This window comes from Dipteris shenzhenensis, chromosome 11 (genome assembly GCF_047967505.1).
Source record: "Dipteris shenzhenensis isolate YYH24624 ecotype China chromosome 11, Dip_SZ_1.0, whole genome shotgun sequence".
Lineage (NCBI taxonomy): Eukaryota > Viridiplantae > Streptophyta > Polypodiopsida > Gleicheniales > Dipteridaceae > Dipteris > Dipteris shenzhenensis.
Window position 1 is genome coordinate 24,558,494 of NC_141606.1, and position 17,885 is coordinate 24,576,378.

General features: G+C 42.3%; 1 protein-coding gene across 2 annotated transcripts; it reads right to left on the bottom strand.

Annotated features, from left to right (window-relative positions):
* Nucleotides 1-439: 439 nt before the first annotated feature.
* LOC147896804 (uncharacterized) lies at nt 440-16,727 on the bottom strand. 2 transcript variants are annotated; one of them, XM_087381312.1, is made up of 9 exons: nt 16,422-16,727; nt 16,026-16,207; nt 15,822-15,910; nt 8,219-8,357; nt 1,601-1,675; nt 1,249-1,370; nt 1,088-1,163; nt 876-935; nt 440-791 (listed from the first exon to the last, which is right to left on the bottom strand). In XM_087381312.1, exons 2-9 carry the CDS (start codon nt 16,140-16,142, stop codon nt 663-665), a joined length of 807 nt encoding a protein of 268 aa, XP_087237438.1. In that variant the 5' UTR covers nt 16,143-16,207; nt 16,422-16,727; the 3' UTR covers nt 440-662. The 2 variants fall into 2 exon arrangements, with proteins under 2 accessions (XP_087237438.1, XP_087237439.1); XM_087381313.1 differs by lacking the exon at nt 876-935 and having other exon boundaries at nt 779-875.
* Between the last annotated feature and the right edge of the window lie 1,158 nt (nt 16,728-17,885).

Sequence of the window (17,885 nt, forward strand, 5' to 3'; positions counted from 1 at the left end):
GCATCTTTGTTGGTTATGCAAAGAGGTAAAAGCATATAAGTTATATGACATGCACTCCAAGAAAGCAATAATGTTATTTTCACGAGTCTAATGAGTCCCAGCCGGGTAATCGATGCCGAAGAAGATGGACAACAAGATGTTGAGCTTGAAAAACCCAAACAGCCTGATAAAGGCAAAGGCAAGCAGATAGGCAGATTGATAGAGTAAGTAGAGGATGGTTGAGGAGAAGCCTCCCCTTGATAGTCCTAAAAACAAGCTTGCGAATGGTACATGTACTTAATAACGCGTGCACTCATACACAGACCTCTAGCCGGATGAATCATCTCACAGGCAGTGCAAAGGTAGTCCTATGTTAGGCAATCCCAGGCCAAGGTCTTTTCATTTGTTCCTCCTATATCGATCCATGCTAAGCTTATCTTGGTCTATCACATTTTGCCCATTTCCATTCATTTCCCAAACACTCTGATATTTTTCATTGTAATAGAGCTGAAGAAGTTATACAATTTTGCCAACCAGCAGACCAAAAGTGTTTTAAAAGTCCATGAATGGCATCGTGTCCATGAATGGGGTCGTCAGTGGCCCTCTAATTTTATTTTTCTGGACCACATGTTAACATTTGTAAATGCACAACCCCTACATGGTTGCATATATTTACGACGGACTCAAGCCCTCTTAGATAAAGTCTTTAGCATTCCCCTCGTAACTTTGTAAAACCAGATGACGTTCATTAAAGCTAAACATGGGGGTGCAATAAACAAGCAAAAAAAACCAGCTGCAAACATCTGTCTGACCTGTTGTCACAGAACATTATTTGTCAAAATACAACAAAGTGACCATCAGACATTGCAGTTCAGAAAAATCCTCCAGAATTGTACCTGATCATAATAAAGGTAAATGTGAACGAAGAAGTATACAAACAGCAAAACTCTGGCAAGCTGCAAAGCATAATGAGGTTAGAAATATTGCCGAAACAAGAGGGGAAAGGGGAGGCGCAGCGGGAGGTTGGGGGAATCTTCTAGCGCACAATCCATGTTTTATGTAATTCAATAACTCCAAAAACATAATACATTGTGTTAAAAAGGCTTACCAGCCACCCAAAGAATAACAAGATTCCATTTACAATATACGCTTTTGAGTCTTTCATTCCAGCAGCACTAAGGTACCTGAACATTCCTAGCAGTTAGATTAGTGTATTGAAAACTCATTCTGAAAATCATCAAGCTCGTGAAAGCTTAGCACAAGATATACCATCGTAGGTTCACAAATGGAGTAGTAATTTCTGATAGCAGAACAAGGTATATGTAAAACTGTGCCTGTCCACTATAGAGGGACAAAGATAAGGAGATCATTGAAAGGAGATGGTGCAAAACCTGCCATGAAAACAAGAGCCAAATCATAATCCCCATCTCAAATTAGAAACTGACTCAAGCAGTCCGTTGATACTTAACAGCATGATTATTTACAAACCAATAAGAAAATGGCATTCCTTTAGGCGACTACATAGCAGCCTGCTACAAGAGATCGCAAAGCAGGGACATCTGCTCCCGGCATATGTGAAAATTGAAATTCAGAAGATAACAGAAGCGTATATGAGTATTACATATTCTTTCCCTCCCAATGCTGGATAGAACCACAATATCATGGCCAAGTCAGAAACGAAATAACCAATTGACACCTGCAACATACAAAAGTTTAAATAAAAAAGACAAAAAAAGTATTAAGATAGATGCAATGAATTGATCACTAAGAGTCAAGTTCTATGATTTTCAGACAACTAAGCTACTATCTTTATGACCTATAGAACCTTATAAACTATTATGTAATTATTCCGCTGTAAAACATGAAAGAATGGAGAATCAATGGATACATTATGGATTAACCTCCACGTGTAACCAACCAAGGTGTCACCACATATCAGCCTGTTATAAAAACCATCACTCTCCTCTCTTAAATGCCTGAGTAGAGGTTGGTGCCTGACTCAGAGATTGATGCTGCTACAACTTCACCAGGTGGAAGGACTCCACTGTCTGGTTGCCAAGCCCAAAGCGCTCCCTTTGCAAAAAGCCATTTTTGCTTTCTTTTAATGAATACACATTCCAAGTTCCAGCCCTTTTCCAAGGTCTGCAAACACTATATTCTATTTCACAAGATAGGCCCGGATTCTTTCTTTCCATAATCATAGCTTTCAATCCAACCACCAGCAAATTCTCCTCTCATTTTGATGTGCATGCATCCAACCTCAGATATATTCTTTACATTTAGGTGTAAGGAAGCAGAGAAGCTTCGCAATTCGCAGTTTGCTCAGTTTAAACAGAATGGATGAAGAAAAAGCATACTTTAAGCATTCAATTTGCAAAACTAACTGTCATTTGACCAAATAATAATGGATCACATATCTATCCTGAAAGAAACATCGGATCTTTCAACACATATCTTCAAGATCCCTATCATTATGCAAGAATAGAGTCTTGACCAACTCTTTGAGTTCAGGAGTTTCAAGAGGTGGACCTAAAGCATGATATGATGGGAAATGCACATACCTTTCTTTACTATGTAAGTGGGGCCTTTAATGCATACTGTTAGAATATAGAGGCTTGTTCCACAAAGGAATGATCGGTGCCCACAGATCACACTACCTCTAAATAACAAACCACCATGTGCACATTAGTAAGCTGGAATACATACAACTCAAAGAGAATCATGTAGTCATGTATATCTTATGCACCAAAGCACTGATCATAGTACAAAAATTGCCTGCATTATGCCTCATAACTACAGCCAAGAGGCTAGAACCAAAAGGAGCAGATCTTCTGCTGTTCTACTCCTGCTTGCTCCTCTTGCCACGTTCCCTATGAAAGGTTTTCAGTGGTGGGCGGGAGAGATCTACATGGTGATTAAACAATGCTGCGATTGGGCTGTTAATAGGAGAGATTCCCCCTCCTGAATTTGGCAACTGAGAAGGCAGACTGGCCAACCTGCAGCCCATTGGTTGACTAGCAGACCATTGGCCGAACTCCCTGGCAGATTCAGGTCTATTCTTGTCTATCTGGCTTCCTCTCATGGCCCATGTAAAACCTCATACCCAGCCAATTGCCAGCCCTTCCACCCAGCTTATCTCAGGGCTCATGGACAGCCCCAAGCTTGGGCATACTCCATGGCAGTCCCTTATGGACTGTTTAGTCCTAACCATAGCCTCCAACCAACCAAAAAGGATTCTCCCTCAAATACCCATGTGGCAGCTTCTCACATGGAAAGCCAGAGTGCTTCCCACGTGTAAGCAGCAGGGGTGCTTCCACAGAGTCCTCAGATCTACCCATGGCATACTCCATGGCAGTCCCTTATGGACTGTTTAGTCCTAACCATAGCCTCCAACCAACCAAGAAGGATTCTCCCTCAAATACCCATGTGGCAGCTGCTCACATGGAAAGCCAGAGTGCTTCCCACGTGGCAGCAGGGGTGGTTCCACAGACTCCTCAGATCTACCCACATGGCATGCTTCACATCTGCCCATGAAGCTCGCATGTTGGCAGATAACCCTTCTAACACCCCCTCTCATCAAACACCTGATTTAAAGATGTTCCATCATCTCCCATGGGAGAATGAGTCAAAGGCATCCTTGGACATTGAACCCTGCACTCACCTCTAGGTACTGCTTTGCCAAGTCCACAAGCTTTCCAAGCTAAACCAGATTATAAAAAGCACAGTGCCCACTAGGTATGGCATTGTCACTCCACCTAATCCCCAGGTGGGGCTGGAGATATGGACCACTGCTCTAGGTCTGACATGAGATGGTCAAACCTGGGTCTCCATGACTAGCCTCCCTCGCCAGGCTTACCCTTTCCATGTGCCTTGAATCTACCTGAAAAGGCTTTCTCATCACTAACTCCATCAGCAACTCCATTGTACATCTTCTTCCTGGCTTCCAGCTGCAAAACGCAGTGGTGCTAGCCTCCATTGTGAGTGGAGTAGATTGGCTAGCTCTGTTTTCACAGAAATTATCAATCCTCTGAAGCCCTTGAGAAGCACTAGGATGGCTGACTGGTCCCTGTCCACCTTCTAACCACTACTGCCAGGTGATACTTCACCATTTTCATTTTTGAGAAATAGTCATGAATAGACTCTCCTCCATCCATCCTCATACTGAATAGCTGATTCTGAGCTATGACCTTTTAAAACAGGTAGAGCAGAGTTGACTTTAGAGGAATCTAGTACTTACTGCAAGAAGAATGGGAGCAAGCATCTCCCAACAAAACGTTGGAAGAATAAAGCACCAATCCATTGTGAAGATGGGGTTAGTGTGCTCAAAGGGAAGACTCTTCCAATATCGTTTTGGGCAGAGACATACTCGATTGGACAATGACTAAGGTTGTCCATGAGAAAGATTAAAAACCAGTCGTTTCTAATTTGGTTTTTTTAAATGTATTGAACACAAAGGATGGGGAGAAGCTTGATCCCAAGAGCAATAAGTATATCTCCATTGATTACAATGAGAGTTGTCAACATAGTGGCTTTACCATCTACTAGCAAAGAAGACAGTGCTAAGACAAAATGTTGCCTTTCAAAGCAAAAAGTCTCAACCAGAGTGTTTGTTCTTGATGCTTGCCCAAAGACCCCAAATTGATACCAAAGAGTGACAAGAGGCAAAGATTAGCTCAAACTAGGCTTGTTGCCAATGGAAAATCTTACCTCCCCTAAGAAACCCATGAGCTAGCAAGACAAAGAGGAATGGCGTTCACTCCTTTAGTCCCAAAGTCATCATGGTGAATGGCACTGTAGGTTGGCACCCACTCTTGTCCTCCCTTGCCCAATGAAAGAATGATTTGTAAACTATAGCAGATGAGGGTAATCAAGGGGGCCTCCATGTAGTTCTAGAGACGTACACAATAGAAATCTGATCAGCTTGGTTAAGGGGAAAGATACCCATTGGTCGTTGATGATGCCACTGAAGCTGGTAATGGGGGCCTATTGCAGCTCTCTTCCAAAGCCTGAGGAGTATTTGGCTGAGGGGGGAGAAAGGGCAGCTCTTAATGAGGGCCACGGATAGATAGCATATACTGGTAATGCCAAAACGAGCAAATTTAAGTAGTAACCTTTTCTGCCTCTTTTATGCATGTCACACTTATGCTAAGAAGTTCTTCAAAATGCTTTCAACAAAGACACTAAATAATCTACCAAGGTTTCCTTCACTGCCGTTGTGTTTTGCATTTGCTTCTCCTACCTGTGGGTTGCCCTGTGCCACTGATTTTAAGAGTGTCATAGAGGCTAGAGTTCAAGTAAAATTCCACACACTCTTGTTTTGAAAGATATCCGAACATGTACTTCTAGCTCAAGTCCTAGCTTCTGGTACCATGTTAGAATACTCAGCGGAAAATGAATCATCCACAAGTTCACACCTTAGAATCAGATCATACTCGGGATGTGCACATGAATCGTCCACAAGATCACACCTTAGAATCTAGATCCTACTCGGGATGTGCACACATACATGTAACGTAAACCACGCTCAGATCTGGAGTAGACAAGATATTTGGCAACCAATCACTGTATATCAAAACAAAACTAATAGACAGGACCGAAAACAGGTGCAAAAGTTGCACTAACTCACCTCACTACATGGTAGGATGCTGCCCACTCTCAATGAGGTCTTCATTAGCTATGCAAGGAGCCCAAAACTCTCCACTAGCTTTCCTTCTGCACCTCTGTGATCTGCTCACCACCTGATCTCTTCACAATGCTAGGGTCTGCTGGAACTTTTTTTGGTGCCTTACTTGCACCCTGCTGATGCCCTTCTCTTGTGCCTGTATGCACATCTGGAGACTGGACTGCTGGCTAACCCTATACACCATGCTTCTGCTCCTTTGCTGTCTCCTCTAGTGCCGTTGCTGCACGTGTGGAGCATTGCTGCTGCTGCCTGCCAATGCCCAACTTGGATAGTGAAGTTCCCCCCAATAAAGGTCCTATATAGGGCTGAACCCCCCTGTTCTGGATGCCTCCCTGCTGCAGGCTGACCAAGATCTAGGCTTTGCCGACTAGTCTGCTGGCCAAAAAGGGAAGGCGCTGAAGGCCTACAAAGATCCTTCATACTGAGCCCCAGATCTGCTGCCTCTCTACAGAGCCTATAGCTGGGCAATGTCCCAGCCTTTGAATCCTTCCACCAGGCCAATGGGCAGACCTGATGTATTCTATATGCTGCTCCCATGGCAGCCAGTGGGCTGCCCATGTGGCAGCCTGTTCATCCCTATCTTGCCCACTAATTCTCTCCATGTGTCACTCCCATGCTCTCCTCATTTGGGTGCTTACATATGGGGAGTTGACCCTATTACTATGACAGCTTGTTTCCCTAAGGGTTTGCATGCACAAGAAGGAAAGGCTGTAGTGTGGGCAGCCACCTTCTATCGCGGCTTTCATGAACAGCTTAAAAGTTAAGCTAATGGGCAAAAGCTCTATAAGCTGGCTAACACAACTCATACAAGTTTTCCAACGAGCTGAAGGTGTTCAACTTTCTTCAAGTAGAGAGGACAAGTTAGCAACAACCCATTCACAACACTCCAAGGAAAAGAAATCCGCAAAGGCCCAGCCTGACCAAGGCCAGTCCAAAGGTAGCCAAGGATTTGATGAGGGCTTTCCCCTATTGGATCTAGGTGAACGTTTTGGATGTCTAGGGCACTCAGAGAGGATTATAGAGGATCTCTTCTTCTCATATACACTGCGTGCATCAGCCGATGTCTACGGCTAGACAAGGCCACCTGGACCCCCTCAAGAGAGTGGCGTTGGATAGAGTAGCAGCTGCCCTAGGAGGTGGTTACCATATTTTGGTCCCACCTGTGGACTAGCCTTCATCTGCAGAAGATTAAATATATCTTCTAGATGGTGGCCCATGAGGAGTGTCCATTGGCACCAGATTGGAACAAATGCGATCACTAACTCAGCACAGAGGACTTGGCGGGGGACCCATAGAGGTTGCAGCAGAACTTCACTTGGGACATGGTAGCCTAGTTGACGCAGGAGTGTCATGCCTATTCAATTGAGATGGTATAGCGCCAACCTACAAGATTGTTAGAAAAAGGGTCTTTTAGATGGATGTGCAAAACTCAATCGCTCCATCTCATCAACCCAAGGATAGTGCTTGGGAGATAGTGTCCATCATTACTACTCAGATCATTTGGGTCACCCATTGCAGTTTGTGTAATGGGAGACCAACACACACCTCCAACTTCCACCCTCGTTGCCCTTTGGCTACCTTGCATGCCACATGGGAGCGAGGAATTGATGGGTTCTTAGATGACCCTCGAAAGGCATGCATATTTTTACAACGCTTGGCCGCATTCTACACATTCAAAGATCGAGGCATTTGTTGGCTGTATGGTCCCTCACCTAGTTCTTTGCTTTTGTTTGTGAGATTCCCTAGCGCTTCTTTTTACTTTCTTCCACGTTCAGTAAAACTTATTTGTATGGCTGGTTTCCTCTCACGCATTAATAGAAGGTTCTTGTCTTTGGGAGAAAAAAAAGACCTAGCTGATTCTGGCCCTTTAGAGTAATTGATAAGTGGAAGCTAGAGCTAGAGCCTCAGCTTCATAGAAAACACTTTATGCACAAACAATATAATGGTGTTGCAGCCTCTAAATATATAAACGTGCGTGCATATACATATGCATAGGTGTCGACGCATGTGTAAGGGTATGGGTATGAAATGTGCATGTGCATGTGAATGTGTGTATGTGCATGCTGCACACACGTGTGTGTGTATGTGTGTGTGTGTGTGTGTGTGTGTGAGAGAGAGAGAGAGAGAGAGAGAGAGAGAGTGACTCATATACACTACGCCCATATAGAATGCATGCATGCGTGTGTATGTGTGTGCGTGCACGTGCGCACAGTGACAATATGAGTCGTACTCTTTTCTCAAAAGATGAAGTTGCATAGGATCTGGTGTCACATCATGAGGATCCTGAGGTGGACATGTAGTCTTGGTTGCACTTTTCTATGTAATAGAGTTTTTATACATATCTACATATAGTGAATATGCTGGCACAAACAAAATGTTGACTTATATAATATACATGGGTTATGTGATCTGCAAAAATGGAAAATTATATGGGCATATGTCAAGAGATATAACGACAACTAGACTTTGTCCATGCATACAAATAAAAAATAACCTTGTAATAAACAGACATTGAATAAATATTAACAGCACAAAAAGGTAACAAATAGTGCTTACCCCAAGAACCACCTGTGACAATAAGGAACTACGAAAGACCATCAGATCAAAAGGACCATTGTCTTTGAAAAAGTCACTTATGAAGATTAAATAAGATGCAGTTGCACCAACAAAGACAGCATGAGCAGAAGAGAATGCCCTGTAAGAGGTCCAGAGACATACAAAAGTTTAAATAGCAATACAATCACCTTTACAGGAAAATCCCCAACGGAATATCATATATTTTCAAATAGAATAAGGATAGAACAGCCACGAAATACCTTCCTGCTATTCTAGTAAGTTGCAAAGAAAAAGAAAGAAAGGAATTGCATGAGACACTACCACTCTACAAAAGTAGCTATAGAGGTCTTTAGACTGTCTCTTAAACAAGACAGAATGTATTACAATTAACAAAATTATAAAAGCTCAACTTAAGTATGGATTAATCTTCGAAAAAAATTCAAGAAAACTTTTATAGGATTGCCAAAATTTCCTTGTCACTCACATCACACTTCCTACCTTCAAAAGAAATCACTCATGCTCCTGCCTTAAAATATTTCTCATTGGCATCTTCCTCCATAATGATGGTCTTAAAAATCGAGGCATTTCAACACTAGGGCATGTGTCAAAGAAAACTGCATATCTCCAATGTAGGCTTGTGCTTCATTTAACCACAAGACAGCATTTTTCCACAGAAAAGCTGTGTGAGAGGAGCTGCCCTTTTTGTGAAGTGTCAACTAAAAGCACTAGCGAAGCAAAAGGAGATGTGGTATGATAGACCTCACACGACCTGGAAACCCTTGGTGGTCCTAGCAAGAGAACATATTTGACAAGGTACTCATTCAGTGAAGGATGAATTTGTAACACGAGGATGCTTCAATTTGATGGACCGACGAAACAAAAATATATTAATGTATACTAATGGACTAATCCACAGAAACGTAATCCTATCCCTCAACACAAGATATGCATGCAGGTTTTAGTGGATGCCCTCAAAAGAAAACGGTTCAAAAGATAGGTAGCCTCCATAGATTTAGTGGTGCTCTGTGGGATATAGCCCTACCTCAATATTTTTCACCTTTCTAATATACAGGGTAGTCTGGACAGGAGCTAGACCATCTACGATTGGAATTTGAAGGCGGATATATATCTGAGCAAAGGACACGGACTACCTCTTTATGAACTGATCTTCTTCTAGAGATCATGGGGGCTTGCAAAACAGTTTTCATTTCAATTATGAGGGACAAATGCTCTGGAGCCTCTTAGGGTACACACGTGCTGGATATTAATCAGAAAAGAATGCTTATGCTTTTTACTCAGAAAATGGCGTCTAGCAATGGAGACAGATATTGCCTTTGTATATGATCACCCTCAGATAAAAGGACGTGGACCACCTCTTTATGAACTGATCTTCTTCTAAGAGATCATGGGGACTTGCAAAACAATATACAGGGTTTTCCTTTCAATTATGAGAACAAATGCCTCTAGATTCATGGGGACTGGAGCCTCTTTATGGGACACATGCGCTGGATATTTGGTCAGAAAAGAATGCTTATGCATTTTACTTAGAAAATTGCCTTTGTATATGATCACCAAGGCTTGTATTGACCTACTATCTATACCTGACATAATGTTTCCATGCTGCCACACAAGTTGGTTGGATTGACAACTGGGAGCAGTGATCTTTTTCTGAGTAGGATTGTATCTTGTGGCAGCTTTCTTTTTGTGTGGTGGCAACTTTTTATTCCTCAAGGACTTTTGAGTTTTTATCTCTCTTACTTTACAAAGTAATCCCAAAAAGCGATTGTATGTAAATATCAGAATTTTAACAATTATAAACCCTTTACAGCCCCCATCCCCCCCGCCCGAAACCAAACATAAAAAGCATAGAAAGACCTTATGCAAATTTCGATCTTTTTTCTTTTAAGGCAGAAGTTAAAAAACACTCAAAGGACAACATGGGCAGAAGAAGAGGTCCTATTCATGACTTATATGTGGTCAGTGATGGACCCTAAGCGGAGGGATATATGCAAATTGGAAACAAGGGAACAAGACCTCAACATGCTTATAGAGTTGTCCCTAAGCAGAGGCATATATGCAAATTGAGAACAAGGGAACAAGACCTCAGCATGCTTATAGAATTGTTTGATGACAAGGGGATGCCTCTAAGATCCTAGATGTAACTCAGACAATGCCCAAAATGCAGCCCTCTTTTCCTTTGACCTGGCTGGCAGAACACTGAATGGTGCTCTTGCACCGCCACGGTCCTGAGAAGCATTCATTATCTGAGCTACGGAGGAGGCTTTTTGACTAGTCGCTCCTTCACTAAGCAATGAGGGAAGGGTTAAATGCCACCCTTCATTGCAAAGGACTTCCAAGCATTATAATGCAGCAGACATTGATTCAGGATCTTCACGGGGTGTCAGATTGATATAATCGATAAATTGTCAGTTGACCACACATGCCCATTTTCTAGTTGAATTAGCTTGATCAGACTGTATGATGAAACTAAATGCACTATTAAAGACCTGTCAATAGGGAAGGGATGAAGAGCACACGAAGATATCAAAGGTCAATGGAGATTCTTACAAGAAGTAAAGATGAACGAGGACAGGGAATATTTGGTGCTCAGTGAGCAGCCTACGGGAAGTAGGCCTTGAATCTCAGCCTAAGGAGGAAACCTTGTACATGTCCTATTCTCAGAAATCTTAAGTAGACCAAAGCTAAGAAGTGTAAATCATTGGAAAGGGTGTCCCAAAATTCCTGCTATATGTTGTCCTAAACAGGGATTTGATATCTGGAGGACATCCTAGGAGGTGCTAAAGATATGAAAAGGACCAAGAAAACTGGAACTTCTACAACCAACAGCTCTATTTGGTTCTCACTAACTAATAAAGTAGCAGATCATCAAAACAAGAATGCATTAACATTAAATAAGGAGGGCAACACGAATTCGAGTGACCTGTGCCATTTGAACTATCTTAGCACTTGCCTTGACAAGAATGGTTGAAAACAATCATTTGGGTCTTAGGCCTGTGTCCAGCATAAATCTCCATATTTGTCAAAGTCTACTTTTAAAAATATGAGCTCCCTCCACAACCTAATCCTTGAAAAAATGGCCTACTGGTCCACACAGGAAGCAAATGTTGGGAACATTAAAAGTTCTGATAGAGTTCTATAGCCAAGTCCACAAAAAAAAAAGGCTTGAGAATTTCCTCGTGGTTCATACAAATTCGCCTACTTACCCGAAGGGCCACATAACACATCCATTGGTGGGAAAGAGGCCACTAAGACAAATGGGGGCCTTGGCAGGGCAAGAGGAAAGCAAGGGAACCACAATTTACAAAGAGAATTGATCCTTGACAGTCCAAAAGCAATGACTATCCTTTTGAAAATGGAGCAAGAGAGTGAGGCGATGGCTATGGAGGATAAAAGAGAAACATATCTACGAGTGAGACATTATGCGAACAACAATGAGCAGATTTATTCACAAAGAAATGCCCTTTAAATAGGTTCAGCATGCAAAAGCTATTACATCATAGGTGAGCTCATTGAGAGCATCTTGAGTCCCTATAATCACTCAACTATCACCTTGATTCTCTCAACCCAAAAAGCTTATGCATCTTCCTTGTATCATAGCTGTCATCTACTACCAACCATGGTTACATCGATTTTACCACAGCGGACACCTTGAGCTAACACCTACTTTACATGGATATTTCTAGAAACTCCCCTCTAGTGATATCCATCTCACAACCCTGTGTAGCTAAAGGCTCTGAACTCTGAAAGTCTGTGGAGGGATTGGGAGACTCTTAGACCTTTTTTGGTTTGGAAAGGTTTCTCCAGGAAACAAGCACTTTCTGTGGCAGAAGTTCTAATTGGTTTTCTATCATCCAGAGTGAACCCACTAGAGGATAGAGTTATTAAAGAGTTCATCGAGGCTAAACAAAAAGGGTCTGAGAACCTGGCAGGATCTGTGGGACAGGGCAGGGGGTCATTGGAAAGGGGAGGATGTGCTAAGAGAGAGTACATATTGAACATGTTTGACATCTCTCTGATTCAAGAGAGTAGGGACCTTTGGGACAGGGAATCACTCTCTTGGATGAGAGGCAAGCTTCAACCCTCCCTCAACGAATTTAGATGGGTGAGACAGAACTCACTTTTCCCTATACCAGTCATATTGGATGCTCAAGAGGAACTGGTGGATCAACTTAACATGAAATTGCATAGGAAGGACACCGCACAAACATGGTATAAGAGATTTGAAAGAACATGGCATAAGGACATTCTAGAGAAACAGGCCTTTCTGCTTTGGTTAATGTTTGTGCACGGCCAGAAGAATTGGACAGGGAGATTGTAAATGCCAAAGATGTAAAAGATCCAATGAGGATATCACCCACATCTTCATGAATTGCATGCAGTCTGTCAAAGTGGAGTACCATTGTGAATTTTCCCACGCATTATGCCTACATTATTTTAGGTGATATGCCTACATGAATGCAGGGTGACTGGAATGTTATTAGAAACAACGTATTATGGAACATTTGCCCCAGCAAGGGGACCATTCAGACAGTCAAGACGTTTTGTCTGCTCCACGCAGGGTTTTATTGGCAGACGCCCGCCGTGCCTATGAGCATCAATCTTCTGGACCGTTGCGCGTACCCTAGCATGGGGATTATCTGGACTTAGATGATGCATTTTCTTTGCCACAGAGCACCTTCTTGCAGGATGCCAGGCCATCTTTTGGCTCACAGCTTTTTGCATCTATGCAGGCTGAGCCATCTCTTTTGGGCCGACTAGTTGTCACTCGTTGAATTTTGCTACAACAGTACCAAGCATCTCTCCATTGGCATGAGCCAGTTTGAGGCAATGTACGAATGCAAGGTCGGGATGCCTTCTTCAATTGGTGGCATGGCTGTGAAAAATCAGCAAGCATGGAATGACTTAGAGAGGATGGATGCCCTTCTGTAGTTGGGCAAAAGAAATATGCAGGATGCCCAAGCCAAGCAGAAGAAATATGCGGATGAACGCAGGAGATATTTGTCTTTCAAAGAGGGAGATTATGTGCATTTGCATCTCCATAAGAACCGTTATGCCTCGTTGAAAGGTAATACCAACACAAAGCTTGCTCATAGGTATTACGGTCCTTACAAGATCATCCGCAAGGTGGAGAGGTAGCATATCAGTTGGAGCTACCCAGTACCTCCAAGATCCATGACGTTTTCCATGTGTCTTTGCTGAAACCACATGTTGGACAGCATGTCCATGTTCTTCCAGAGTTGCCACCTATGGATGAAGAGGGCCACATCCTCTATGTCCCGGAGCGCATCGTGGGTTTCAGAGATCATGTACTCCGGAACAAGGCCTACGTAGAGTATCTTATCAAGTGGCAGGGACTCCCTGAGGATGAAAATTCATGGCAGCCAGAAAGCTTTGTCTAGGACCACCCCTATCTCCTACCGGATTGATTAGTAGTAGTTGCTGCACTTTTGGACAGTCAAGCTGTGAAATTTTGAGGGCAAAATTCTATGGGAAGGTAATGAAGGGGAAAAAGGGGCCAAGTTAGAGGTCCTTTAGGTGGAAATTGTGGAGGGACTATATAAGTCTCCATCTACCCCCTACTATGTACTTTTTGATGTGACATCTAATACCTATCTACTCCCTCCTCCTTCCTCCTACGTCTCTTCCAATCTCTCTCTATCTCTCTCTCTTTCCTTCTCCCTTCTCTCCCAACCTCTCTCTCTTCCTCTCCCTCTTCCCCCATTCCCTTCTCTCTCCTTCTCCCTCTTCCTATTTCTCCCTCCTCCAATCTGCCCCCTTGTCTCCTTCATTGCATCTCATCTGGGGTCAATATGGCTGGCATTTTGGCCGGCTGGAGTTGGGCCTTTTGGCTAAATGAACCAGACCATAGTGGGCTAGATAGCTCCGTTCTTTCTTCCTCTTAACTGACAGGCCTTACAAAACAGGCCTGTCAAGTCTTTCCTGAGCTGTCACCTCTGGATGAGAAGGGGCATGTCCTCTATATTCCAGAGAGGACTATTGGTTTCCTTCGTAACAAGGTCAACCATCTTCACAGCCTGAGAGCATTGTGTAGGAGCACCCCCACTTCTTGGAGGAGCATTCGTTGCCTTAGACACTCCTTCTGGGCAGCCACCACTTCTTTGGGAAGGGATGGCTGTAATGAAGGGGGAAAATATGCTGCTTAAAAGGGTTAAAATTAGGGCAACATTTAGATAGACAACCAAGTAATGCAATGCAAAGAATAGTTTATGAGAACAATGCTCCATCCTCTAATCTCCCATTTAGCAAGCTAAGATCCTACACTCAAATCACTAACATTTCCATGGTGAATTTGTTTTCGCAGTATGAATCCCTTGGTATGTTTTTGCACTCTGACTTGGTGTTCCCCATTAGGCACAGTTACAATGGATTTGAACAGCTAGAGGATGGAATTACGTCACAAAGGCAAAGAGTGCCTTTGTTGGGATCAAGCCACAATGCATGCAGCTGAGATCAGGTTATGGATTGGCCAAAGAATATCAAGTTTTCTACACTAAACCTTCAATGAGCAAGACGAGGGTTTTGGGAAACCAATTTACGGTATGCAGTCATGGATTGTGCTGTTGAGTTGAAATGGGAGACAATGCTAGTTACCAAGCCTCGATATAGGCATGGACCATGCTATCGAGTTAGAATGGGAGATAATTCCCCACTGCCAAGCCTACATGTGCGTTTCATTTCACATAGTTGAATCTGCCAAAGCAAAACGTCCTAGTTCCTAAAAAAAGTAACTCCCTGATGCTACTAAGCAGAAATGGAAGCGTGCACCCCTGTTCCTACTACATCCACGAGTTCTTGCATCAGATTCTGTTTGAGCCACTTCTTAGAAGTTCCCTCCTTGGCTTGATAAGCAGATTTTTGACCCACTCAGGGTATTCTGTTTTTCATGCTATGCAAAATGTACCGAGCACCTGCTCTTGGTGCTTTTTTCCTACTTAATAGAAGTCTTCTTATAGAAAAAACAAGACGTATTTTAATGGGGATGTGCATATCCGTTCCGACTACATACACGTGCTCTTCACATCAGAATATCACAATCTCTGACATCAAAGATGTATTTCAATGTTTTGTATGACACTACTCGAGGACAGCCCCCCATTTTCAGGCCCTTGCTCTCCTTACTAGGCGCTCAGGCTCATTGTGCCTATGGCCAATCTCAAGGAGATCAGTGCCTTCAATAGGCCAACCTATTTACAGAAATGTGTACACAACCAAAAATGTGGAACAATGTGCCCTGTACTTCCCATAATTACAAAGAATTTTCAATATCAATCAATATGCCTTTAGGTGAAGTCACTCTGTATACATATAAATTTCAAATGATTCGTCTTTTCTCGTCCTTTCACTACATTGTCAATGGATGTACGGCAATATCCCAACCGCTTCTCCTTACAAGGGGATATGGTATGACCTCTCTTTTCTTCTGTCCAATCTCCACCTCAACCGTGTGTCCAGTCTCCACCTTGACCGTATACTTTAAAATCACAAGTAAGAGATAACAGGATAGACATCAATCAATAGACAGAAAAGTATGTACGATGTTCCCACGAAAAGGGTCACTGACCTATTATCCCACTCGACTTTTTTGGTTTTTGAGAGCCTGAGGTAACTCTTGAAGTAAAGAGGGCTCAAGTTCTTCATAACATTGTATATCTGAAAGTTACCGCAAAATCCATCGTTAAATAGTCAGGTTCCAACTTCCAATGAAAGTAATCCAATACATCCCAGGCCAGTGATTGGACCCAACTAGTTCTGGCTGTGTACGTACAGATTTACATGCAAGTATTCCAAGTATCACGGATGAGAACCAAAGCGTTGGCTTCGCCCGCTGATCGTCTCCAACCAACGAGTGGAGTTGACCCTGGAAAGGCTCTAACCTCATCATACCTCTCTCCCTTCAGACAACAATGTCGGCACGAACTTTATTTAAGAGCAATAAGCTTCGGTGTCCTACAGGGTACAGGCGTGATTTCCATTAGTAAACCATCCAAAAGGATCTCTTCCATTGCAATGAACCGGCAAATAATACCCAATACACGACCCATTGAATTATAATAACATTCCTGCGCAGATGCTAGTGGTAATGCGAACAATCAGTTGGAATTCCTGCAACCCAATAAATTCCTGCAGCCCAATACGAAGGAAATAGAGCAGGAGAGAGTACCTGCGCTGGGCAGGAAGGCGTGCTAGTAGTGGGGAGTCAGCAGATGAGATTGCAAGTTCGTTACAGCAATCCCGAGGGCGATAGAATTGATGATGATCGACAATAAAATCTCCCTGTTTCCAAGAGAGGAAAAAGCGCACACAAAGTTCTCGATGTTTTTCAGTGCGTCTCAATTTACTCTCTTCCATATTTTTATACCGCCGTTTTTGCAATTATATAGTTCTTCAACGATCCACCTACAGAATCTCGTGTTGATTCATCCAAGATTCACTTGCTTTTTGGCTTTGTCGCCAAAATATTTAACCTTTGGTTTCTGGTTGCCACCTTTAGTTAGTTGGTTGTACCTTTAATAAAAATTTCGGTTAAGAATTAAGAATTCTTGAGATGAGAAGAATAATTGCCTTAAAAGTTGAAGCCGTGCACTTATGTTGTACTTTTTAGAAACTTCTTCTAGACTTTTGGCACTCTCTCTCTCTCTCTCTCTCTCTCTCATCACACACTATTATACTTTCGTTAAAATAAAAAGACTTTTCTTTGCATCTAATATTTGCTCCAATTTGGCACTCGAAGAGACCCATTGAAAGAGATGAATAAATTATAAAGGTGTCCAACATTCACTAAATTACTAATTATTAGCAATGTTTCCTTGGAAGGAGTATGCTATAGTAGAGGATTGAAACTCTTTTGTGAATTTGTAATTTAAAAAAAAAACCTAAGCTGGGTTACTTTGTGTGTGTGTGTGTGTGTGTGTGTGTGTGTGTAGATTAAAAAGTCCCATTAATAATTAAGCCTTATAGTTAATTCCATCAATTGGATAAAAAGTAAAATAAGTAAAACATGTAAGGAAAAAATGTTTGAAACATCTAAGTTGAAAAACGCAACAACTAGAGTTTGCAAAAATTTTGACCAAAATTAAGAACTTTCAATAATATTGAGTTTGGCAAACACAATATAAAAAAAAGATGTTGAATCCTCAGGCAGTCCAGGTTCCGAGGTCAGGATTCACTCACTTGCCACCATCCAAACAAACTAGGTGTTAGAACATCATAGTTACGTTTGGGTTGACAGGTAATGCTTGTTTTCCCCCGCTTGTTATCACTTTACCTAGGAATATAGACAACCTTATGGATTCTTAGATAACTAAAAAAAGTTTAAGTCACAAGTGAAGTTTAAGTCACATGTGGAGGGTGGTTAAAAAGAGAGTGTAAAAGGAGATTTCACGAGGAGTATATAAAAGAATAATTCATAGTTGGGGAAGTATACATGTGTGTGTGTGTGTGAAGAAATAAGTGTCTGTGTGTGTGAGATAAATTTACTAATCAAAATTATTGTGTGTGTGTCCCACCCCCAACCCAAAGGGTAAAACCACATGATGGGGAGTAAGCCCATCATGTGGAACTTCCTCCCCACCTAATGATAATAAGTGAATAAATGTGGATCTGTAAGATGAGTGCCAATATGAAA